General features: G+C 36.6%; 1 protein-coding gene across 7 annotated transcripts in view; it reads right to left on the bottom strand.

Annotated features, from left to right (window-relative positions):
* SLC35A3 (solute carrier family 35 member A3) overlaps positions 1–25,536 on the bottom strand; it is a 57,161-nt gene that overhangs the window by 27,955 nt on the left and 3,670 nt on the right. Inside the window, exons 1-5 of one of the 7 annotated variants that reach the window (XR_011974752.1) lie at positions 18,695–20,373; positions 14,726–14,930; positions 5,620–5,774; positions 5,405–5,527; positions 2–173 (exon numbers count right to left, since the gene is read on the bottom strand). Coding sequence is in view for 5 of the 7 variants with exons in the window: in XM_072644119.1 (XP_072500220.1) it covers positions 2–173; positions 5,405–5,527; positions 5,620–5,774; positions 14,726–14,930; positions 18,695–18,739 (700 nt within the window). In the remaining 2 variants the exon portion in view is untranslated. Of the gene's footprint in view, position 1; positions 174–5,404; positions 5,528–5,619; positions 5,775–14,725; positions 14,931–18,694; positions 20,374–24,211; positions 24,281–25,536 lie in introns of those variants that run through there. The other 6 variants (XR_011974751.1, XM_072644117.1, XM_072644119.1 and 3 more) reach the window with 6 other exon arrangements.

Raw genomic sequence — 25,536 nt, 5'->3', positions numbered from 1 at the left:
CCAAGTTGAATATTTCTAATCCACACAGATTGTTTGGTTTCTTTTAAAATTTTCTCAAAATAAACTCCCGCAAAGCCACTTGAAAAACAAGCTGTAAGAACTGCCATCAGACCTACAAACTGAGAGCCTGCAGAGAGTTCCTTAGAAGATGATTCTTGAGAATCTGAGGGCCACTAAATGAAATCAGAACAGAATGTGGAGGTTAAATGTGTGTGATAGTTTTCAAGCTGTACACTTAAACTCTTAAATCCTAAGATAAAAATTCATTATCATTCCCCAAAATCCAAAAACAAAGTAAAAATAAATTCAAGTTCTATGTAAGCTTGATTAGTGTTTCAAGTTTCATCTCTCTTATATAACTCAAGCTACTACCTTAGGGGGCAGCTAGGTGGCATAGTGATAAGAGTGCTGGGTTTGAAATCAGGAACTCATCTTCCTGAGTTCAAATTTGGCCTCAGACACTTACTACCTCTGTGACCCTGGGCAAGTCACTGAAATCTGTTTGCCTGTTTCCTCATCTGTAAAATGAGCTGGAGAAGAAATGGCAAACCACTCTAGTATTCCAAATGGGATCATGAAGAGTCAGATGTGACTGAAATGATTGAACAACAATAAAACTAGCCTGAAATCCTCAAAAACCTGCGTTACACTCGATCCGTCTATCGCCAGTATCTATTGTCTCATATCTCTCCTTACTCTTATGGCTAAACTTCTGGAGAAGGCTGTCTACAGTCAGTACCTCCACTTCCTTTCCTCTCATTCTCTTCTTAATTCTATAGTCTAGCTTCTGACATCATTCAACTGAAACTTCTTTCTCCCGAGTTGCTAATGATCCCTTAATTGCCAGAATAATGGCCTTTTCCCAGGTGTCATCCTTTTTGGCCTCTCTGCAGCTTTAGACATTGCTTTTACCTGCTTATTGATAGTTCCTTCTCTTTAGGTTTCTGTTACACTATTCCCTCTTAGCTTTCCTCATACCTAATCTGAACACTCCTTCTCAAATATTTTTGCTGAAACTTCAATCAGGTCATGCCCATTCACAATGCGTATCCCCCAGGACTCAGTCCTGGGCCCTTTTTTCTTCTCCTTCTATACTACTTAATTTGGTGAGCTCATTAACTCTCCTACTCATGATGCTCAAATTACTTATCCAGCCCTAATTTCTTTGCTGACCTCCGGTATTAAATCTCCAACTGCCTATCAGGCATCTTAAACTGGAGGTCCTGTAAGCATCTTAAACTCATCATGTCCAAAACTAAATTCATTATCTTTTTCTCCAAATGCTCTCTTCCAAACTTTCTAATTACTGTCAGGTCAATCAGTCAATAACCATTTATTAAGTGATTACTATGTGCCAAGCACTGTGCCAAGCTCTGGGGATATAAAAAAAGGCAAAAGATAGCCCCCACTCTCAAAGAGCTCATTAATGAGGGAGACAACAAATAAACAAATTGGTACAAACAAGCTATATACAGAATAAATAGGGTATAGTTATGAAATGGAAGGCATTAGGATTAAGAGGAGTTAGGAAAGGCTTCCTATAGAAACCTGTTGAGAGTACCACCATCCTCCCAGTTACTCAGGTTCAAAACCTAAGTGTCATCCTCAGCTCCTCACTCTCTCTCATCCCCATATCTGATCTGCTGACAAAGTGTGTCTATTTTGCCCTTGTAACATCTTTTGAACATGCTCCTTTGTCTCCTCTGACACTGCCCACGCCCTGGTACAAGCCCTCATCATCTCACACCTGGATTATTCCAACAGCGCATTAGTTGTTCTTCCCCTAGACAAGTTTTTCCCGACACCATTCCATTCTTTACTCAGCTGTCAAAACGATCTAAACCACAGGTCTGACAATGTCATCTTCCTGTTCAATAAATAGCAACGGCTTCCTATCACCTCTAGAATCAAATATAAAAATCTTATTTGGCACTAAAACCTTTTATAACTTAGCTTCTCTCCCCACTCCTACCTTTCTAATTTCCTTATATACTTTTATTCCTCCTCTACACATTCCCTGATCCAATGATACTGGCCTCCTTACTATTCCTTGAACAAGATACTCTATCTCCTAAATCTAAGGTATTTCCACTGGCTGTCTCCCATGCCTGGAAAGATTTGCTTCCTGGCTTCTTTCAAGTCCCAGCTAAAGTCTCCTTTTTTACAGGAAGCCCTTCCCAATCCCTTTTTGTTATGGTGCCTTCCCTCTGCTGATTATTTCTGATTTATCCTGCAGACAGCTCACTTCTACATAGTAGTTTGTGCACTGCCTTCCCCATTAGACTCTGAGCTCCTTGAAAATAGGAACTGTCTTTTACTTCTCTTTCCATTTCCTGCACTTAATGCAGTGCCTGACACATGAAATTTCTTTTTTTAAGTCTGTCACCACAGATGATCACATTAGATCAGAGCGAGTAAAAACTGTGCAAGTGTAATGACAATAGATGTGACTTAACGTTTACAATATCCCTTACTGAATGTCATCACCATTTCTTCTTTACAGTATCCCTCTACTACCTGTGTCAATGCAGAAATGAACATGGAAGAACTGCAAAATTCCAAAGACAACAGAAGGAAACCAGTGACACCAGAACCCGAAAGAGTGACAGGAAAGACAGCAGTGAGGAATAGGAATAGTGTGGAATAATGCAATGCTAGAGACAAAGAACACAAGTTGGATAAATGGGGCTACCATGCTAAGTACAACAACTGGGCATATACAATGTGGCATGTAGGTTACATCTGACTTACTATGGAGGTCTCTAATCCCATCAGTAGTCCTATTACTTTGAGTTTCACTACTTCATCACATACTCTCTAAAATGAAATTTCTTCTGATTTCCCTACTTTCATCAATCTTTTCCGGGTTTCAAAATCTAAAGACATCTTTTCCTTTCATCAGCACCTACTACCTTGTGTAGGTCTGTGCATGATACCTGCCTTTTCAATAAACCCCAGTAGCTTCCCATCACCTCTACAATCAAATATAAAATCCTGTTTGACATTCAAAGCCCATCATAACCTAGTTATTTACACACACACACACCCCTTCTAGTTTCCTTACATATCAAGGCTCTTCATTTGAGATGTTATATCTTTTTAAATCAAAATCATTATAGATGATCACACCAAAGTGACTTCCTTCACATCCAAAATAGTCGCCAAGTCCTGTCAATTCTTCCTTCATTACATGTCATTACCATTTCTTCCTCTGAATTCTCATTATACCACCACACTTGTTCAAGCACTTATCACTTTATATCTGGAAATTCCAGCTACCTATTAATTGACTTCTCTGTTCTAGTTCATATTGAATATCATTATCATATTAATTTTGTTAAAACCCACTCAGAGCATGCCACTCCCCTGGTCAAAGCATTCAATTATCCTATGGTTCTGTATTGCCTAGAAAATCTAAATCCTTATGGAGGCATCAAAGCTCTTAACAACCTAACTCCAATCTAGATTTTCCACCTTTATTTCCCACTACTTCTCAACAATGACTCTCTGCTATAGTCAAACTGATGTACCTATTATCTCTTGTAGCTTCCTGTCTATATGCCTTTATTCACACTAAGACCCTCTTCCTGCAATGTGCTTCTCTCCTTTCCAACTGTAAAAATTCTACTTATGTCAAATTATCTATCATTCATGAATCTTGGACATACTGTCAAAAATGACCTCCTCTGAATTCCAACAGTACTTACTCTATCTGAACCACTCATTTAAAAGTAGGAAAAAATATTTATTAAGCCCTTATCTCATACTAGGAATTTATCATGTATATCTCTTCTACTCCTGTCCTGAACTGATAGGTCTCTAATTGCTACTTAACTTTTTCATACATTTAGGACTTTTCCTCTCAACTACATGCTCTGCTACTTGCTACCTATATTTGACCTCAGGCAAAGCATAAACTGATTCAGTTTCCTCACTTACAAAATGAGGGGGCTACATTATATTATTTCCAAGATTTTTTTTTGCTTAAAATCTGTGGTTCTGTGAAGTAGGTTGTAATAATCTTAAGGATAAGAACTTCCACAATATCTTGCAGAACTCAAGTACATATGACAGTTATTATTGATGTATTTTTGCTTAATGGGAAGATCATTCCCATCCATTAATAGGCCCATGTGACCTGCTTGAATCACATGGAAGCCTGAGTTACATGAGTCTGTGGTGGGAGGAACTGGCTGAATGGGTAGAGCAGGAAGGGTGAAGCAGAGCTAAAAGGAAATTGGTCACAGCAGTTAGACCTGAGGGTGAAAAAGGAAGCAGGCAATGAGCTGTGAGTGTTCGTTTGTGGGAAGGCCCTAGCAGGGGAAAAGGCTTGGAGATGGTGGTGCCTCTTGCATTGTTATTGTGTATAGATTTCTTTCTTGCTATGATGGATTTGGCTTTCTGGTGTTTAAATAAATGTTTTGGTTCTGTCTTCCATGTGGAGAGGCTATTATATTTTGTAACTCAACATTACACCAGCACACTGAAAGCTGCTGTAGGCTCTGTGAATATCGAGTTGGTGCTACAATGATCAAAGACTGAGAATTAAAGTTTGATCACAGATATGAATTACAAGTCCTAATTTTTAAGTCTTTTCCAACATTTGCCAAAGTACTACAAAACATTGTAGAACACATCATCCTTTGATACTCACACAACATCAGTACTCTCTGCCCTTATGACATCTCCAAATGGAGGGTAGAGACCTCCCAGAACCTATAAGGAGGAAGCCCAGCCTAGTCATCTATTCATTTCCCACCCAGCTGTACACCTATGGACTTCTCCATCATATCCCCCACCTCCACATACCTTCCCTTCTCCCTATGCCCTTTTTGTGCTGTCTCCTCTCATTAGATTATAAGCTCCTTAAGGGCAGGGGCTGTTGTTTTTTGTATTTATATCCCTAGCACTTAGCACAGCACCTGGCACATAGTAGGCACTTAATAAATGTTTACGACTGAGTGTGCAGAAGTTTAAAGCACATTAGCTGCTCTCAAGAATCTCAAAATCTAGGGGCAGTTAGTTAGGTGGCACAGTGGATAGAGTACAAGCCCTGGAGTCAGGAAGAACTGGGTTCAAATCTGGCCTTAAGACACTTAGTAGCTGTGTGACCCTGAGCAAGTCACTTAACTCCAATTGCCTCCAAAAATCTAGTTCAAAAGCTCAAATATAGATATGAAAGATCATACAAATCATATCATTCAATCCCCTCACTTACAGTGAAGACAACGAAGCCCAGAGCAGTCAAGTGATCTGTCTAAATCATCAAAAGTCATGCTCAATAATATTTGATCTGATGTAATGGGAACATAGTCACATAAACAAAGAGATGACACAGTATTCATTCACAATTACTTTTAAAAACTACAATGAACATGGAAGATAAACATTTCGAATGATTTACCTGTACAAAAGTGACACCTGCCATTAAGATCACTAGAGACAGCCATTGGTACAAACCTAATTTTTTACTAAGCATGGACACAGAAAACAGTGCTGTTGTTAGAATTTTTAATTGATAAGTAACCTGAAAAAAAAGAGAGAACAGGTTTTATTATTATTATTATTGTTATTATAGTCACTTTTTAAAAGCATATAAAAAATATTTTTCTCAAGTACCTGATAAGTAGCTGCATCTAGGTTTGATAATGCTACATACAGTAAATTATTCTGAAGAGTATATATCCCTGATGGAATAGCAAGCTTAAGTGTTTCCATAGGCTTGTTTAGAATTTCATCATGTAATACTCTATTCAATGCCCGAAGACTGCATTCTATGGGGGGAAAATACATAAAAAAAAAAGCAACGTAAGTAACTTCACTCACAGCAAATCACAACCTCTCATGGTTTTAGTTTTCTGATTTTGCCCCAAGGCTCTCTCTCCAGCCAGGACCTGCCACCTGTCTTCTGGGTCTGACCCATCTTCAACACTGGGTACTGCTAGGATAAGACCCTATCATCTATTTCCTGGCTTTTGTAGCCTACTAGGCTTTCTCCAGTGCTACCCTGACCTGGGACAAGAACCTCCTCCATCTACTATCCTTGAGGACTTTCTCTAAACCAGACTTGGAACCACAGCTCCCAAAGGACTCCCTAATATCCTTTCTCAATACACAAGACACATAACCACCTGCCACAAGGCTGGATCTGGCAGAAGGACACTGAACAATCTAATCACATACTTCACTTAATGGATCTCTCTGGAACCACTGACATTCAGCCTAGTTTCATTCCTCAATAGTTAGCCTACTCCAATCCCCTTACACTTTCCTCAGTCTAATGATTCTGAGCTGCCAAAGTACAAACTTCTTTCCTCATCCCCAACTACTTATTCCCTTACTCACATGAACTTCAAACTTACCTCTTTTGGCACCCCCAACCCCCAGAATTCCATTTAGATATCATCCCTTCAAGAATGCCTACTTCATAATTAACAAACTTACTTCCATCTTAAAGAGTTTCTCACTCTTACTTCCTGGCACTCACTTGGGACTTAGTTCCCTCCTCCTGATACTGGATCCCTTAACCACTCTTTCCATAGCCATTGACTAAACCTTCTTTTATACTCAATTCACTGACTGTAGTGAAGGAATTGGAATAGTTCTTCCTCCCCACTCCCATGTTCAGACTTTCCTTCTATAATCCACTACCATCACTCAGGAGATGGTCACAGTGTACAAATTTATCAGCCAATGTTGATTTTAGTGGCCTCTAAAATATTCTCCTTCCTTCCTCAATGAGTCCAGCATCTGGAAAACAGCTTTCTCTCTATTCTAACTCCTGCCCTGATACCAAAGGGATCTCAACATATTTATGCTCTCTTAAATACTCTAACTTCCCAGCTTCTCAATCTACTCAACTGTCACGACTTATTCCTCTGTTCTACCTGAGCCCCTGATTTTGCCACTACCCACTAGTGTTACACTTCCATGTTCAAAAATTCCAAAATTACTTTATCATATCATAACCTTTTATCATTCCATCTTTCCCTCTGTCTTATGACCCCATAATTGGTTCTTAAGTCCTCACCAGTACCTCCATTTCCTCCACCCTTCAGTTTTTTCCAGGCTAACACCCCTATATAGGTGACCTTCTACTCCATTCCTCATCATGACTCCTTTGTGAAACAAATGAACTTTATATCATTCTCTTCTCTCAGGTCCCTTTTTTTCTTAATATCAATGAAGCCTTGACACATCCCAATCAAGGATTATACCTACCCACTATTTCAGGGGCATACTTGTTATCTAATCTCAACTGGGTCCTCAAGCAATAAGGCAATTATGCTACTCCTCCTTAATCTATTTGCTACTTGCTCTCCATAGCAACTGCTCCAAATCTTTCTTAAAGTTCCCCATAGCATCCTTCCTCCAACCCTTTCAGCTGAGAGCCTCATCTCATATTTCACCTAAAATATCTAGGCCAATTTCTGAGACTTGCTCTTTCTATCCTCCTCATCCACATCCCAAGTGTATCACTCAGACAGCTTCACCCACTGTTTCCTCCTTTACTCAGATCTCTGATATGAGGTGGTCCTTCTCTTTGCCAAGACCAAGCCCTCGACATGTATCTTTCATTGCATCCCCTAGGGTCTTCTCCAGCAGACTATCATTGCCAGTCTCTCTCTTACCTTTAATCTCTCCTGATTTATCAACTCCCTCCTCCAATCTGCCTATCAATATACCCTTGTCTGTTAAATCTGTTTAAAGAAAAAAAGGGAAAAAACCCTACTAGCTATCCTATCTCTTTCCTGCCTTTCACATCTAAAACTTCTTGAGAAGGCTATCTATACTAGGGTGTGTTCACTTCAATTCGTCTAAACCATCTATATGCAATTTGGCTTTCAACTTCATTATTCAATAGAAACTACTCTCCATAAAATTAGTAATGATCTTTTAATTGTGCAACCTAAGCTTTTTCTGAATCCTTATCCTTCTTGACCTCTCTGCAACATAGGTCTCTTTTGTCTACCTTCTCCTTCTTGATAAGCTCTCTTTCTTGAGTTCTCACTTCTCTCTCTTTGTTCTACTATCAGTTTGACATTTTCTTCTCTGTCTTTTTTGCTGGTTATTCATCCATATCTTGGCTAATAACCATGAGTGTCCCCCAAATCTCTCTCTTAGGATCTTTTCAATTTTCCCTCTCTACCATGGGTCAACAAACTATCATCCATGAGATAAATCCAACCTGCCACCTGTTTGTGCACAAACAGTAAGTTAAGAATGATTTTACATTTTAAAATAAGATAAAACTTTATTTCATGATTTAAAAACTATTCATAGTTCAATGGCTATTAAAAATCAGGTAAGAGACCAGATTTAACCTGAGGGCCATAGGCTGCAGAACCTTGCTGTACACTATCTCACTTGGTGATCTAATTATCTCCCAAGGTTCAATTAACATCGCTATGCAAATGATTCACAAAAGTATATATTTTTTATGTTTTTATATTAATTTATGTTTTTAGTTTTCAATGGTTCATTGGTTGTTGTCCTTCATCTTTGAAGAGGACCAAAATGACATTACCATTGTAAAGTGAAATTTCAATGTGTCCAACTGTGGCTGTTATGAGCTCAGAATGCTCTACCACAGGTTGGGCACAGATAGTCTGTATGAATATCTGGTGTGGGATATCAATTTTCAGTAATCACTTCCATATGTTTTAAATTTTCTCTCCCTCCCTTTCCAAGATGGCATGCAATCTTATATGGGTTCTACACATACAATAAACACATTCACATTAGTCATATTGAACAGAAGAATTGAAATGAATGGAAGAAATCATGATTAAAACTAAATAAAACTGAACATAACTAAAGAGAAAATAGTATGCTTCATTCTGTCTTCTTTCTCTGGATGTGGATGGCATTTTGCATCAAGAGTCCTTTGGGAATGTTTTAGGTCCTTGCATTGCTGTGAAGGGCTAAGTCTATCTGAAATAGTCCTCACACACTGTGGTGGTTACTGTGTGTAATGATGTTCTGGTTCTGCTCATTTTACTCAGCATCAGTTCACATATGTCTTTCCAGGCTTTTCTGAAGGCCACCTGTTCATCATTTCTTATAGCACAACAGTATTCCATTACATTCATATAACACAACTTGTTCAGCCATTCCCCAACTGATGGGCATTCCCTCAATTTCCAGTTCTTGGCCACCAGAAAAAGAGCTGCTGGAAATATTTTTGTACATGTGGGACCTTTTCCCATTTTTATGATCTCTTTGGGACACAGCCCTAGAAGTGATATTGCTGGGTCAAAGGGTATGCACATTTTTATAGCCCTGTGGACGTAGTTCCAAATTGTTCTCCAGAATGGTTGGATCAGCTCACAACTCCACCAACAATGAATTAGTGTTCCAACTCTCCCACATCTTCTCCAACACTTATCATCTTCTTGTTTTGTCATGTTAGTCAATCTGGTAAGTGTGATGTGGTACCTCAGAGTTGTTTTGATTTCCATCTCTCTAATCAATAGTGATTTAGAGCATTTTTTCATATGACTATAGAAAGCTTTAATTTCTTCCTCTGAAAACTGGTTCTTCATATCCTTTGACCCTTTATCAATTGGGGAATAATGACTTGTATTCTTGTAAATTTGATTCAGTTCTCTATATATTTTGGAAATGAGGCCTTTATGCCAGACATTAGTTGTAAAAATTCGTTCCCACTTTTCTGCTTCCCTGCTTACAGATGTATATATTTAGCCTTAGACTCCCCCAACCATTTACCATCATCAGTTGCCTTTTGGACTTCTTGAAAAGTATGACCTAAAGACTCCTTAATCTTGACCTGTCCAAAAGAAAACATAATCTTTCCCCTAAAATCCTTAACTCTTTGGAACTTTAATTATTTTATTATTGTTGACAGCACCACTATCCTTTTAGTCATTTAGGTTCAAAACCTCAGTATCATCCTCAACTCTTCCCTCTCATACACCCCACATATACAATTTGTTATCAAATCTTGGCATCTCTACCTTTACAACATCTCTCTTAAATATCCCCTCTTCTCCACTCATAATTGCTATCCTCATTATCCACTCACCTGGACTACTGCAATAATCTTCTAATGGTCTTAAAGTTTCTCATCACTGTAAGCCATCCTCTACTAAGCTGCTAAAGTGCTTTTTCTAAAGTATAGATCTGACCATGTCAATCCCTTACTCAATAAATCTTAACATCTCCCCATGACCTCCAGAACGAAAGCATTCTTCCGTTTGGCGTTTAAAATTCTTCATAACTTGGCCCCTTCTATAGTTTCACTTTACTTTTCACTTTACTCCCTCCCATCTTCCCTGCAATACAGTCCTCACACTTTCCCACCTTTGTGACTTTGCTTACCCTGACATCCTCTGCTTAGACTGTCAATGCCTAGCTGTACCAACTGAAATGTGGGCTATCGTTCAAAGTCTGGCTTAAATACTATTTCCTTCATGAAGTTTACCTTCAGTTCCCCAGCAAGATCCAATCTCTCAAAGTGGCCTAACTGTACCATATCTTAAATTGTGTTATAAAGCAACAATCATCACAACTACTTGGTACTGGCTAAGTAATAGAGGGGTGGATCAATGGAATAGGTTAGGTACACAAGACACAACAATTCAATGACTTCAGTAATCTACTATTTAATAAATAAAAAGACTCCAGCTTCTGGGATAAGAACTAACTGCTGGGAAAACTGGAAAATAGTATGGCAGAAACTAGGCATGGACCAACATCTTACACCCTATACCAAGATAAAGTCAAAATGGGCACATGATTTAGATATAAGAACACATACTATAAACAAACTAGAAGAGCAAGGAATTGTTTACCTGTCAGATCTATGGAGAAGAGAAGAATTTCTGACCAAACAAGAGACAGAGAAACATTATGAAATGCAAAATGGATGATTTTGATTATACTACATTGTTGAAAAGTTTTTATACAAACCCAATGCAACCAAGATTAGAAGGGAAGCAGAAAGCTGGGAAAACAATTTTTTACAGCCAATGTCTCTGATAAAGGCCTCATTTCTAAAATATATAGAGAACTGAGTCAAATTTATAAGAATACAAGTCATTCCCAAACAGATAAATGGTCAAAGGACATGAACAGGCAGTTTTCAGATGAAGAAATTAAAGCTATCCATAGTCATATGAAAAAATGCTCTAAGAGAAATGCAAATCAAAACAACTCTAGGTACCACATCACACCTATCAGATTGGCTAAGATGACAAAACAAGAAAATGATACATGTTGGAGATGTGGGGAAACTGGAATATTATGCATTATTGGTGAGGTTGTGAACTAATCTAACCACTCTGGAGAGCAATTTGGAATTATGCCCAAAGGCCTATGAAATTGTGTAATTTTGACACAGCATCCCATCTAGGTCTGCATCCCAAAGAGATCATAAAAATGGGAAAGGACCTACATATACAAAAATATTTATAGCAGCTCTTTTTGTGGTAGCAAAGAATTGGAAATTGAGGGGACGTCCATCAACTACGGAATGACTGAACAAGTTCTGGGATATGAATGGAATGGAATACTATCATGCTATAAGAAATGATGAGTAGTTGAACTTCAGAAAAGCCTGGAAAGACTTATATGAACTGATGCTGACTGAATGCTGAGCAGAATAAGAACAATGTACACAGCACAGTTATATTATGCAATGACTGACTTTGATAGACTTAGCTCTTCTCAGCAATGCAAGGCCCTAACACAACTCTGAAAGACTCACAATGGAAAATACCATCCACATCCAGGGAAAGAACTGTGGAGTCTGGAAGCAGATGGAAGCAAACTATTTGCTCTCCTTTTCATTTGTTGTTTTGCTTCTTCTTTCTCATGGTTCCTCCCATTAGTTCTAATTCGTTTTTACATCATGACTAATGTGAAAATGTTTAATATGAATGCATAGAGCCTATATCAGATTGCACACCATCTTAGGGAGGGAGGAGGAGGGGAAAGAGGAGAAAATTTAAAATTCAAAGTCTTATGGAAGTGAATGTTGAAAACCAAAAATAAATTATAGTTTTAAAAAGATATAATGTCTCCCTCCTCTAAACTCCCAAAGCATTTTGATGCATATATGGTATTTTCACATATTATGTAGTATAGTTATTCATGTATCCTTCATCCCCAGCTAGACTGCTTTGAGAGGTTATGCAAAGATGTCTCATTCATCTTTACACTGCCTCAAAGTATCCTGCACACAGTAGGTGCTGCTGTCTCCTAGCTTCTTGTACCAAAATTGAAAGAAAAAAACACACTCATTCCATCCCAAACTCTTTCCCAAAATAGACAATTAGGCACATTTGAGGGACTTCTCACTTGGCCCTGGCCTGGTCACCTGGCCAGTCCAGGCAAGAGGCCCCTAAAACACAAGGGCCCAGAGTTGAAGATGTCTGCATTCTGGTCACCTCCACTCTCCCATATCCCAAACAAGCTATAGGGAAAAGGAGAAAAGGTACATGGGAGAAGGGAAACCAAACATGCTTCCTTGCCTCATGCTTTCTCATCTTCTTTCCTTTAGTATTTAACATAGCTAGAAGTGCTCTCCAAGGAGGTAACATGAAACTTCTAATTTAATCTAGATTAAATCTGTCATAGGAATCTGTAAACAGTGCCTTTCCCCAAACCCCTAAATACCTCAAAAGCCCTTGAGCCACAGTTCTATTTGTTTACACTAATTACAGTAGTACACAAAACAAATGAGTGGTTGCATTCATTGGATGATTCAAACATTTATTAAGCACATAATGCGTGCAAAAGGTCGTATGGGACAGTAGATGGTATACTAAACTCACAGGCAGAACTAACTCTTTTCAAGGTCTGCCTCTCAGGCCTACTGGTCTTGTGATCTTAGCAGTCATAGGACCATTGTAGAAGATTACTTAGAGGATCTGTGGAACCTTGTCACCAAGGCGTACAATGTAGTGAAGCACATTTATTTATTTATTTTATGTAGCCAGGGCTCATTTCCCTTTAATGAGCAAGGAGGCCATCCTTGGCATTAGACATGATTGGCCCAGAAGACAAGGATTTGAACTAGTCAATCAGCATGGCTTCCTGAAATACAAAAATCTCAGTCTATGAGAAGTCAGGGATTCTCAGGTTTGGTATAATACCCAGTGAAATGACAGTCATTACACTTTTTGGATTATGCATTACCACCAAGGCAGATGCAGAGGCTAAAAGGAGCCTCATCTGCCCGAATCATTGTTGTATCCTTATTAATCACTTTTATGATTCAGAAAAGTCCTATTTGTTAAATATTTTATGCTCAACAAGTGTCTCATTGAATTTCGATCCTGAACTAATTCTGGGTTTAAGTCAAGCCTGGCCCATAATAACAACATTCTCAGGCATTCTCCTTTTGTGTAACAATGACAACAAATACAATTAAAAATTATTTTTCACTTTAAATTGTTTTCTTTCAACTTTGTGAGCACGTAGTAAGCCTTAAAGAACTACATGAATTTTATTTATGAGGAAACAGAGTTGTTGAAAGGTTAAGTGACTTACCCGAGGACAAATATAGTGACAAATGTGGGAAGCCAAGATTCCAAGAGACTCATGTATTTTGACTCCAAAACTATGTTCTATCATTATACTATACACTGCCTAGGCTTACTTCTACTCTATGTCTTTTCATGGTTTTTTCATGACTTCTGAGCCAAGTTAAAATTCCTTGGCCTACACTAAGGTCTTCCCCAATCTTACACCACAGCCTGATCTTTCCAATCTTATCTCAAACTATTTTCCTTGGTATATGCTATACTTCAGTCAAACTGGACTACTTCCCATCTAGTTCCTTATTTCATAGAATTACAGATTTAAGGTTGGAAAGGGCCTTAAAGGTCATTGAGTCCAACATCCTAATTTTTCAGTTAAGGAAACTGAGGCCCAGAGAAGGAAAGTAACTTGCCCAAGATCCCCCAGCAAATAAGTGTCTGAGGTAGGATCCAAACCTAGGTTATCATGACTCCAAGTCTATCCACTATACCAATTGTCTCTCTTGTAAATCAACTGCCTCATTTCCATGGCTTCAAGTCATGCTCCTTTTTGTGCCTGGACTGTCTCTTCCTATCCAAACATACTCCACTGAATTCCTACTCATGTTTTAAAATCTAACTCAAATGCCACCTCTTCCAAGAAATTCTTTATGATCCTTCCAATTTGTAATGACATAGCATTTTGTTTATATCTTTTATGTATTCATCATGAACAATTTCACATTCAATAAAATAAGAAACATTTATAAGACTTTATGTATAAAGAACACTACACTAGATGCTGAGATAAAGACAAATTTTAGATAAAACAGTCATCTGCCTTTGAGGGGCTTAGAATCTAACAAGATAATGGTTATTTCTATATGTCTTATATCCTCCCACTGAACTATAAGCCCTGAGAAGGCAAGGCCAAGTCTCATCTAGATTTTGTTTCTCATTTAATGTTTAGAATAGCATTTTAGACACAGAATGCAGTAAAAGTTGAACTTAATTGAATTTGACAGAAAAACCTTATATAGTTAGGAGAAAATTGCTCTCATAAAATTGAAAATACTAAAAAGTAAAAAAAATTATTATGGCACTAAGAAACTACTGCATCAGAACAGAACTTCATAATAAACTAGTGAGAGAAATAAAAATAGGAGCATTATTTACAATTCATAAACAAATTCATAAACATAAACTCACTGTTATTCTTAAGCTCAAAACTAGATACTTACTGCTATCTTTGTAGACTAATAAAATGCAGGCAATGATCTTCAAAAACTCAGCAATCACAACTGCGGTAGATGACAAATAACGAGGCCCATCTTCTTTCAAAGTCCTTGAATAACGCATAGTAAGAACCAAGCTGGTAGTCTGAAAGACCAGGATTCCCAAAGAAAGGTACTTTAAATTGGCAGACATTGCCTTTTCTTCAGGTGCCTGAAAATATAAAAGCAGAAAACAGCAACTAATTAGCCAAAATGCCAAGGGTAGAAACAAATACATTAAAAACTAATGAAAAAATGAGTTCATTATATATGGCACTTTCTATGCTTCTGGCTCCTCTAATACAGAACAGTAACAGAGATGCTCTAGTTGTATGATGTCTCTATTCCATTCCAACTTGTCTCCCTGAATTAACAGAATCTTACTTAGATTTTTGCCTAAACAACTACCCCTTTTACTGTTCTGTACACTCACCTTTCTGTTTTTCACCCCCTTTGTTACTACTACTTACATCAAGTATATTCTATACAAAAGTTTATTTCTACCCCCAACATAATTCTTAACCCCAATTTCAATCTGTATCAACTGATGTGGAGGATATGTGTAAAGCACGTTACTAAGGGTAAAGGAAGGGAATCACTGCTGTATGAAATTAAATTACTGTCATACTATACTTCTACTGATAATTTTAAAAATTTTGCAAACTTCAGATTGCTTTCACTACCACACTCTTTTGGGATAAAAAGTACAGCTATGTATTCAATTTGATCTGTATAGTGCCCAGCAAAACCCACAAACATGTAAATAACAAATATTTTTATGCTGGTGAAAAGTCTATATGAATCAATGAAAAAAGAACTTAATGAAATGTCATACTATAAAGGAAAAAGTAAATATTGAATGTTTCTTGTACCAGGCAACTGGCCTGTGGTATGGAACCAAACACTTCCGTTTATGCTCAAGACCAGACTCTTTACACAGAATGACAGGATTATATAATTTTAGACCTAGAAGGAACTTTCGAGAACTTTCATCTTATATATAAACAAACTGATGCAAAAAGATGTTAAAAGACAGTCACTGGAAGAGAAAGAACTAGAACTTGGATCTTCTGGTCCAATACTTTTTCAACTATGTCAGTTTACCACTTTAGTAATCTTAGAAGTAAGCTTTATAAAAGCCCAGAAAAAAATCTGGGCTGGTATTTCCTGTGTCAGAGTAACATAAAAGAGAAGTAGGTGCCAGAAACCTACTTTTGGCACAGGCATCTAAATCTCCTGGAAAATGTCAAATACTCATTTCAAATCTGTTCAAAGAATTTTATGTTTCTGAAGTACACCTGAGGATACAATGCACCTACAATCATGGTAATTTCTTTTTTTTCTTAAAAAAAAAGGTCAGCCCCTAAGTCAGGGTGCATTTTTTTTCCAATTTATATTTATTTTCTCCTTTCTTTTCATTTTTGCTATTGATTCACAGTTAAAGTAAAGAAGGTCATTTTTGATATACACATTAAGCTTTAGAAGATAGTCCTTATCAGACCGTTAAGAGTATAAAAAAAAAATCTATATAAAAATACATAATCCCTATTTTTAAGGGCTCTTACAGGCTACTTAATATGCTAAAATAGTTACCAAACAGCCATTTACCCATGCTAAGTAACAATTTATGCCAGCCAAAATGTAAACAATAATTTTGTGTGCTCTACTACCTGTGCCTCAGAAAGGAAAGAGGCTCACCCAGAGATTTGGAACACTGGTTATCTCATTCTCAAATAAAAGTGTCTATCTATTCAAATTTTAAAAAATTAAATATTAATTAAATTAAAATTAAATATATTAAAATATGTTATTATTTGAATAATGGCATGTCATTTGACAAGCAATTCATCATAGTCTCCATACATTCTCAAAGGTAAGATGGACCTCAAAAGTCATTCCACTCCAATCTATACCTGAATGGGAACTCCCTCATATATGAATTAATTCTATAAACTGGACCTAGAATTAAATAAAACTGAGTTGTAGAAAGTACACAGTACCTTCAGTGATCTCAAACTTCTCACTACTACAAAAGCACCTATATTTTTATTCTTAGTAGTAATACTCTCTAGGTGACACTATATAGTTAGTTACAAATCATGCATCATAATCTTGAAAAATTAAAATTACAAATAAGCCAAACAGCAAAGAAAAAATGGCTGGTATCATGCTATCAACAATTTCCACATGAGAATAAGCATAAGACACTGACGAAAATATGAATGACAGTGGAAAAAAAGGTGGGCTAGTCAATGCCGCATGAATGAGAAACAAGTAAGACCTGAGTGGTACACTGTTATCCTATAGACATTTAAAGAAGACCTCCAGCTTGTTCAGCAGATCATCTGTGGAGACTTGGAAAACATGGACAAGACTCTCACAGATAAAAGGTCTGAACGGTTTTCAATCTGAATTAGTGGAGGAAGTACCCATGCTGATTAAAAAAAAAAAAAAAGGAGCCACAAAAGTATCTATAAGGCTATACAAAGGATTATGCTGGCCTTCACTTACTTTCTAAAGCAAAATAAAAAACATCCACTTCGGCAGCACTGAAGACAGCAAAAACTACGCAAACAGAAACAGCTGAAAAAGCAAAACTCCTCTTTGTACTTCTGTTACTTAAAATATCCTTATTATTTCTATATTGGAATCTCTATAATTTCCTTCCAAACTTATAACACTGAATTTTCTACTTTAATGCCTTACTTTATTCTCAGTTTAATTTCTGCTCTTATTGCCATTCTTGATCTTTTGTCTTTCTAACCTTCTATCTGCTCTCCAAACTATTCTTTATTTCATTAAAAAGTTTCTGTCCAGCCAGGAATCTTGGAAATATGTATTTGTTGAAAAAGATCATCTAGTTAAAAGGACCTTAGTCACTAAATCTACTGAACCTCATTTAGGAAAAGGAGACTATTAGAGGATTCTTTCAAATCCCAATGGGAAACTGAAACTTCTTGGGCTATTACAGGTAACAATCTTCTACCCATTGCGAGAGATATTCAAGCTCCTAAAGCCACATCTGTCTTCTTCAATAGAGAAAAGTCTCAACCTCTCCACACATCCCTCAAACAAGGATTCTTTCAAGTTTTGATACCTAGATATTCACACATGGTAATATACAATCAAAAGGTTCTCCACCTTCTCCTAAAAACAACTTCCTTTAGATATATTATTATCAACTGTTTTTTTAAAAAATCCTAATATCAAGGAAGATTGAAAAATTTAAAACTGAACCTCCTTGATCTCTTTCAGCTCTAAAATTATGATAACATGGCTATTTGAGAAATCTCATTTTGAATGTGAGAGTGAGACAATGTAAGTTCTAAGTCTGAAATATACCTTGTCTCTTCTGAATGATTTATGTTAGCATAAATTGCATTTTTATTTCTATTTCTATTACAGACAGCAAGAGGCAATGTGGCATGATGGAGAGATAGCAGGTCTCACAGTCATGATAATCTGGGTTAAGTCCTACCTCTGATACATACAGATTGCATGATCCTGGATAAATCGCTTAACTTCTCAAGGACTTAGGTAACTTTCTAAAGCTGTAAAAAAACAGGAGGACCTATCTGCATTGGTAGAGGATGCTTTCTCACAAAGAGCTCTCTACACTGGTAAAATCACAGATCTAAACTGGAAAGAAAAAAACAGCTATAGACTACAATACAAATATATAACACTATTAGCTCAAAATAAACAATTGATAACACATCTCCTATGACAACTAATTTTTAAGAAGGATCAAGTTTGTATTTACTATAAACTATTTCTGATATCTGTGTACATATGTACAATATGTACAACATAAATATATAAGAACACCATCTTCAAAATTAAAGTTAATATTTTATTCAGAGGTGTCAAACAGTTCAAAATATAAATCCCAAAATGTATTCCCGATGAAATTAGTAGAAAAAAGTTAATACATACAGAAATATTGCTTCCAGTTGTAATTTTCAGCCCGTTATCTTCCATGATTCACTCCACAATGTTATGAATTTAAAGAACTGTAATCTTTTTTGCTGCTAAATTATTAAGATATAAAATTAATCACAAGCAAATGGCTTGACTTCCACCAGAGATATGCTGCATATCTCACATTAAATGTCTCAAAAGTAGATAAAGTATCTCAAAAATCTTAGAAATAAGAGAATATTTGAACTGAAGAGTAATTCTTTCCAAAAAGTAATGCAGGAAATAAAAAAATCAGAATCAATTTTTACATAAATAAAGGTAGCTGTTAAGAGTGGTTAGTATAACCCATTCAGTTACCATGAGAACAGCAAGGGATTTTGACTCCATTAAATTCCTTTAGTCCTTATTCCTGGAAAATAAACCCTGCTTCACTACTAATTCTTTTTTAACGGCTACACTAAAACACTCCACCCATTTCAGTTGCTAAATGAATCCTATGTCACACAGCTTTCCCTTATTTCTCCTTCCTTTTCCTTCTCAAAAGTTTCAGGTGTCTGTTTGCCTAAGAAAACAGGATCTAGTTATCTAACCTGTACTGTCAATCAGTAACTTGCTATTTCAAAGGCAGCAGTATTTCTTTTTTCTACAATCAGGTGAAGGCAATCATATTTTATGTACTTTCTTTCAAAGGGAAATAGGTACGATATTTTAAAATTCCAGTCTTCAGAGACCAAAGCTGTGAAAGGTATTATGATCATATTTTGGGGCCTTTTACAAAAGAAAATTATTTCCATAATGTCATTACTTTTAAGAAGTGTTTTTCTCCATCTTCTTTCATAAGGCCATATCAGATTATAAGCCTTGTTGCCAAACTATCTCTTAACTAGCTACCAGAAGTGTAGTGTAAACAGCACTGAATTTAGAGTAAAAATACATAATCTGGATTCTAGCTCTAAGCATCAGTAGCTATGTGACTTTGAATCACTTAAGTTTTCTGATCCTGTTGTTTCATCTGTAAAATAGAAACAATAATACCGGTTGTCGTTATCTTTCAGTTGTGTCAGACTCTTCATGATTCCATTTGGGGTTTTACTGGCAGAGACACTGGCCATTTCTTTCTCAAGCTCAATTTTCAGATGAGGCACTGAGGCAAATGAGGTTAGGTAACTTGCTCAGGGTCACAGAGTTAGTAAGAGTCTTAGGCCAGATTTGAACTTCCTGACTCCAGGCCACTGATTCTATTCACTGTATCACCTAGTTGCCCTAATAACACCATACAGCTAGTAATGGCACACAACCTAACTTATCAGATAATGAAAAACATACAAAATAATTTGAATACAACACTAACAACTGTGATAATCAGGAAAGCTCTCTTACAAAGCACGCTAAAGTTTGAAACTACATTTGTAATATTTGAATATTAGAGGCCACAAGGCAAGAATAAAGTTCAAGTCTTCCAAGTTTATATACTGGACTGGAACCCAAAAATACAAACCTGATCAAAATATCAATCTGACATCTCAATTTTGTAATACAAATAAAGAATCCAACAATGTCTTATACTATGCAATTCCTGTCCATCTTTTCCTATAAATTCTTACAAAGGATATACCCAATCCATTTCTCATCTGATAATTTCAATAATTTACATAATTTAATATAAACTTTATATAACTATAACAAAGAAAAATTTTTAACACACATGAATTTGTGTTAAACAGAACAAGTTTCATGTATTAGACTGTAGAAAGTCTGCCACATTATCAAAAACAAGTTTTTAAAGTTTACTATTTTTTTTGTTGTTTGTATGCTTGGATATTACCCAAATAAAATTTCACTCTTGAAATTCAAATGCTTGATTCTTTGAAAAATACCCTCTAAACAGAAAATTGTAGCTACTCCTAAACTCAAATGTCTCACGAACATATGCTGTAGAAATGATAGATACATACTGACAGATAGAAAAATAAATATAGAAAAATCTCCTTTAATAGTGCCTCTAATGAGTGTTTATTGATTGGTAAATCTTCAATATTACTTTTAATATTTAACATCAAGATTACTAGGTGGCACAGCGTGTACTGCTTGGGAGTAATGAACACCTTAATTTAAATCCTACCTCAGACACTGATTAGTTGTGTGACCTTGGGGAGTTACCCTCTTTGCTATAACTTCAGTTATCTGTAAAATATAACAATACCTACCTCATAGGATTGTCATTGGAGATAACATGTAAAAATGCTTTGTAGACCTTGAGGTACTATGTAAATGCTAGCGATTCAACTGTTCCCCTCATACTTATTCCTATCTGTGCTATCTTTTACTATAAATAAATCTGACACCTAGCTATTTGGTCATACAGAACAATATATAAAGAAGTCTGTAGGAAATACTTCCTGGGGAAGGTGATTAAACTAGGATAGGGTATGTGGTGCCTAATACAATGACAATAAGTCCTTCCGTAAGTATTCAATTGATAAACATTTTTTAAACCTTAGCTATGGCCTAGAGTCCTAGACACTGGGATACAAATACAAACAATGAAAAAAACTTTACTCTCAAGAAGTTTTTTTTTACAGGACTGAAATACCTTCAAGGTTTGCTACATGCAAAAAAAAAAGTCACTTCAAATGTTACTTGAATGCCATAGCTGCTTTAATTATTCTAAAAAGGAAAAAGCAAATCTTCTTTGAGTTTTTATGGCCTTTCTTTCAAATTGTTATGATCTTCCTGTCAAGTATTTAGCAAAATTAAAGAGTAGATATAATATCATTTGCTGATTTTACTATTTTACTCTCTTATATAACCTAACAAGAAGCTTTTCAAGCCAAAATATAATTACTACCCAACATTGGGAAGATGTGAAAAATAAGAGGTGCAGGTCATCTCTGTCTAGTGATTCCTGAGTGTCATGGGCCTGCATGCATATTGACACCTCTGGTCTCAATTACAATTCTTTGATTCACTGAATTTATCACATTTTTTCAAATTATTTCATGTCAGATGTCAAAGACTATCTTTCTTTTTCTTATTTGTATCCCTAGTGTTTAGCACAGTACCTGGCACACAGTATATACTCAATAAATGTTTATTGAACTGATATGCTGAACACATATTTTGAACATTGAATAGATATTTTGCTTCACGAACATCAAATAGTAACAGGAAAATGCTTAAAAGTTAAGATCTTCCAGTGAGAACAGCCGTTAATTGACATTCTCTTTTCATTTAAAAGATTACTAGCTAAGCACATTATGCAGCTTTTTACTTGTGACTTCAGATACAATACACTAATTTATGCCCCCCAAAGTATGTATACGTACACACACACATACACACACACACACAGACACACAGACACAGACACACACACACAGACACACACACACACACACACACACACACAAAATCTTGAAATGATATGGTTATCCACTAATACACAAATAGTAAAGTTTGTATTTGCCTAATGCTTCATGGCTTTTATAGGCATTATTATCCTCACTGCCTTGGAAGTCAGGCAACAAGAAGTATCACTATGCTTATTTTATAGATGGGACATAGGTTCTGTAACTCCAAGGCTTCCTGCTACACCATCTCTCCTTCCTCTTCAATGACAGGCATAGAACTCCAGTGACCCAACTTTTCTTTCAAGCAAGTCTTCAGTGATTGGTGTCTAAAGCACTCTCTACTGGCTATCTCCCTAAATTGAATTCCTTGCCATATTTTTTTTGAGGTATGGGGCGGGGGAGTCATCAGCTTTCCTTTTTCTCCAAAATGGCCCCTAAAAGTAGCAGGCTCTCTTCTTTTCAGAAGACTTTATTATTACATAGAAATAAGGAGTGGACTCTAATCAAGGATTGTTGCTAAATGTTTAACAACCAGCTCTCTGGAAAGAAAAAATATAAGCACGACAGTTTTAAGTTTAATCTGCATAATTAACATTTTCTCTATCACTTTAAGAGTAGACTATCAACAAAATAATAAAGCAAGCCCTGATTTGTAGCTGATTTTCAAAGTGTAACAGTTCACACTGAAAATTTAACAATCTCAAGAGTTGGTATGAACTGCCTCTGGAAAGTTAACAGAAGCAACTCAGGTTCTATCTATAAATGTACAGAGCATTGGGCCTAACTCATTTTTTTCACCCTCCTCTTCAGTCCTGACTGAATCCTTTCTTCCAGGTCCTTCTTGGAAAACAGCCAGTCAAATCCTATCTGGACTAAATGCTGGATCAAACTCTAGGTTTCTAGCAGATGGATTTGGTTTGGCATGGCTGCAAAACAGTTTCCCCCTCCATTCCTTAGCTCTAAGTATTGAAAGTCTAACTATGCAGTTTTCACTGGATTTTTCCTCCTGGTCTCACAACTGTGGCCTCACACACATTGCTGGTGGTGGAGAAGTGAGGGACGACCTATTATTTACTATGCAAACGAGACTTTTTTCCTCTTGTGAATCTGCATTGAAGGAAGATTCTTGTGAAACACAGATCAGGGACCAGAAATCATCTGAAGAAAGAGAGGTCACTGAAGCATAAAACAGCCATAGAAAAAAAGGTAATCATTGACTTTGGACTTAATCTATCACCTCAATTCTTCCCATCAGGAAGAAGCAAGGCAAAGAGTTACCAAAGAACACAAGTTTGAACAGGAAAAAGCAAATTAATCTAGCTAGACTTTTGCCGTCATTCAAGAAACACAGTCCCTGTGATCTTGGACCACAGGTCAGTCTAAGACAATAAGTGAAGAAGCCAAAACCTAGAGGACAGAACTATCCACTATGTCTGAATAGTGAACCAACAAAGGCCAAAAAAAGCCCCAACCAAGGTCAAAAAAAAGAGAAGTATGGGTAAGAAACAAATTTCAGGGGCAGTCTTACTAAATTCTTATAGGGTGAAATAATAGTAAACTCCTCATTCTAGATTTCAACAGATCCAGAACCAGCAGGTCTAAGATGAGGTATGTGATTATAAATGCCTTGCTCTCCAGATGCTTCCAAGGGAAGATTCACAGCTGGAGGCAGGGGAAGAAATGTCACAAGGAGAACGAATACCTACTGTAAGCCTGGGGGCTTCAACAACACCTGGAGTTAAATTGGGGAAGTACATTCTAAAAGGGCTAAATCAAGACACTTAGCTTAACAAACTGAATCTAGCAGCCAGTTCAAGCAGGGCAAAACTAGCAAATCCCAAAGATAAGACTCCAAGACAAGGAAGAAGAGATTTATTCAGACCAAACGTAGGAAATTAAGAAAGATAAATTACTAGTTCCTTGGTAAGAATTGGCTAGCAAAAGTCTGTAAAATATTCCATTATTTTAACTCCCTGTAAGTTGTTTTTTTTTTTTTAATAATATCTGGCAGTAAAATGTCTCAACAAGAGAACCATATGTTTTCAGGGAGCCTGGAAAGAGAAAGCCTTCATCTTCTTCAGAAAAGCTGGAAAAGACTGGTTCATCGTGAACCACGGCCAAAAGGAGGGGCAGTGGCAAGAAACCAGTATGAGGTGCCAATAAGTCAAGCTATAAGCATTACCTGAGAAAAAGGAATGAGAATCTCAGTGTAGACTTAGACTCGTGGTGCCTCCACCCTCAAATCCTCTTCCTAAGGGGAAAGAAAGGGTACCTATCAATTAACTTGCTTTTTCTTGCTCAAATTTGCCCTAGTTTCCAGTTAGTAGAAGAACTGTAACAGATACACCCTGGAACCAAGAAATATCTTTCCCCCCACCCAGCTGCGTATTCTAGTAATCTAGCTAGTTAGTTAGCTAACATTTTTCCTAGCACTTACTATGTGCAAGGCACTGAATTCAGCACTTTACGATTATTAAGTCATCTGATGCTCACAGGTAAGGATTATCTTATGATCACCATTTTGAAGAAGAGGGAACTGGGGCAAACAGTAATTAAGTGACTTGTCCAGGGTCACACAGCTAATAAGTATCTGACACTGGATATCTCCTAATGTTAATGTTGATTAGTCAAGGCTAACTTTCTCCCTCCAGTGGAAAGGTTAAAAAAAAAAATACAATAAATAATACAGTACTGAATTTGAATATATAGTAAACAATAATAATTGAATATGCTTTACAACCACTAATGGCAGGGCCATGCACCCCAAACAAAGGCACCTCGATAATAAAGGAATTCACTATACTTTATATTGTACGTAATTTCATCTTGCAAATACTAAACCAGATTAAAACTGAGGATGATAAAACAGTTTTGTTCTAAATCCATTTGCAATTTAACTCTAATTTCTAGACCAAGAGAAAACATATCATACATTTTTTATAACAATTCAATCTGACAAACTTCTTTTTAGTAGTTACTATGTTTCAGGCACTGTGCAGGGCAACATAAAGATAAAAAGTAGTCACTGTTCCAAAGGCACTTCCAGGGATTTAAGATATACATAGGAAAGTAAATCACTTCAGGAAAAAATTAATGTTAGAGCACTGACAACTTAGGCAGATGAAGACTTCTTTAGAAGGTGGTACCTATTTACTTTATTTTCCTTGAGTTTTTTTTGTCTGTGTTTCCTTTCACAACATGACTATTACGGGCATGTTTTACATGACTACATATTTATAACCTATATGGAATCGCCTGCCTTCTCAATTGGGGGGGAGGAAGGGAGTGAATTTGGAACTTAAAGTTTTAAAAACAAATATTAAAAATTGTTTTTACAATGTAACTAGGGAACAATTAAATACTAAGTAAATACAAAAAAAAAAAAAGAACCTACGGCAAGTTTTGGAGAAGGCAGAATGAGGAGGCACAGCACATTCCAAGGAAGGGAACAGCCTATTCACATATACGGATGTGGGAAATAGCATGCCAAGTCCAGGAAACAGCCAA

Source organism: Notamacropus eugenii, chromosome 2 (genome assembly GCF_028372415.1).
Source record: "Notamacropus eugenii isolate mMacEug1 chromosome 2, mMacEug1.pri_v2, whole genome shotgun sequence".
NCBI lineage: Eukaryota > Metazoa > Chordata > Mammalia > Diprotodontia > Macropodidae > Notamacropus > Notamacropus eugenii.
The sequence above is the reverse complement of the archived record's forward strand: the minus strand, read 5'-3'. Positions and strand labels throughout refer to the sequence as shown.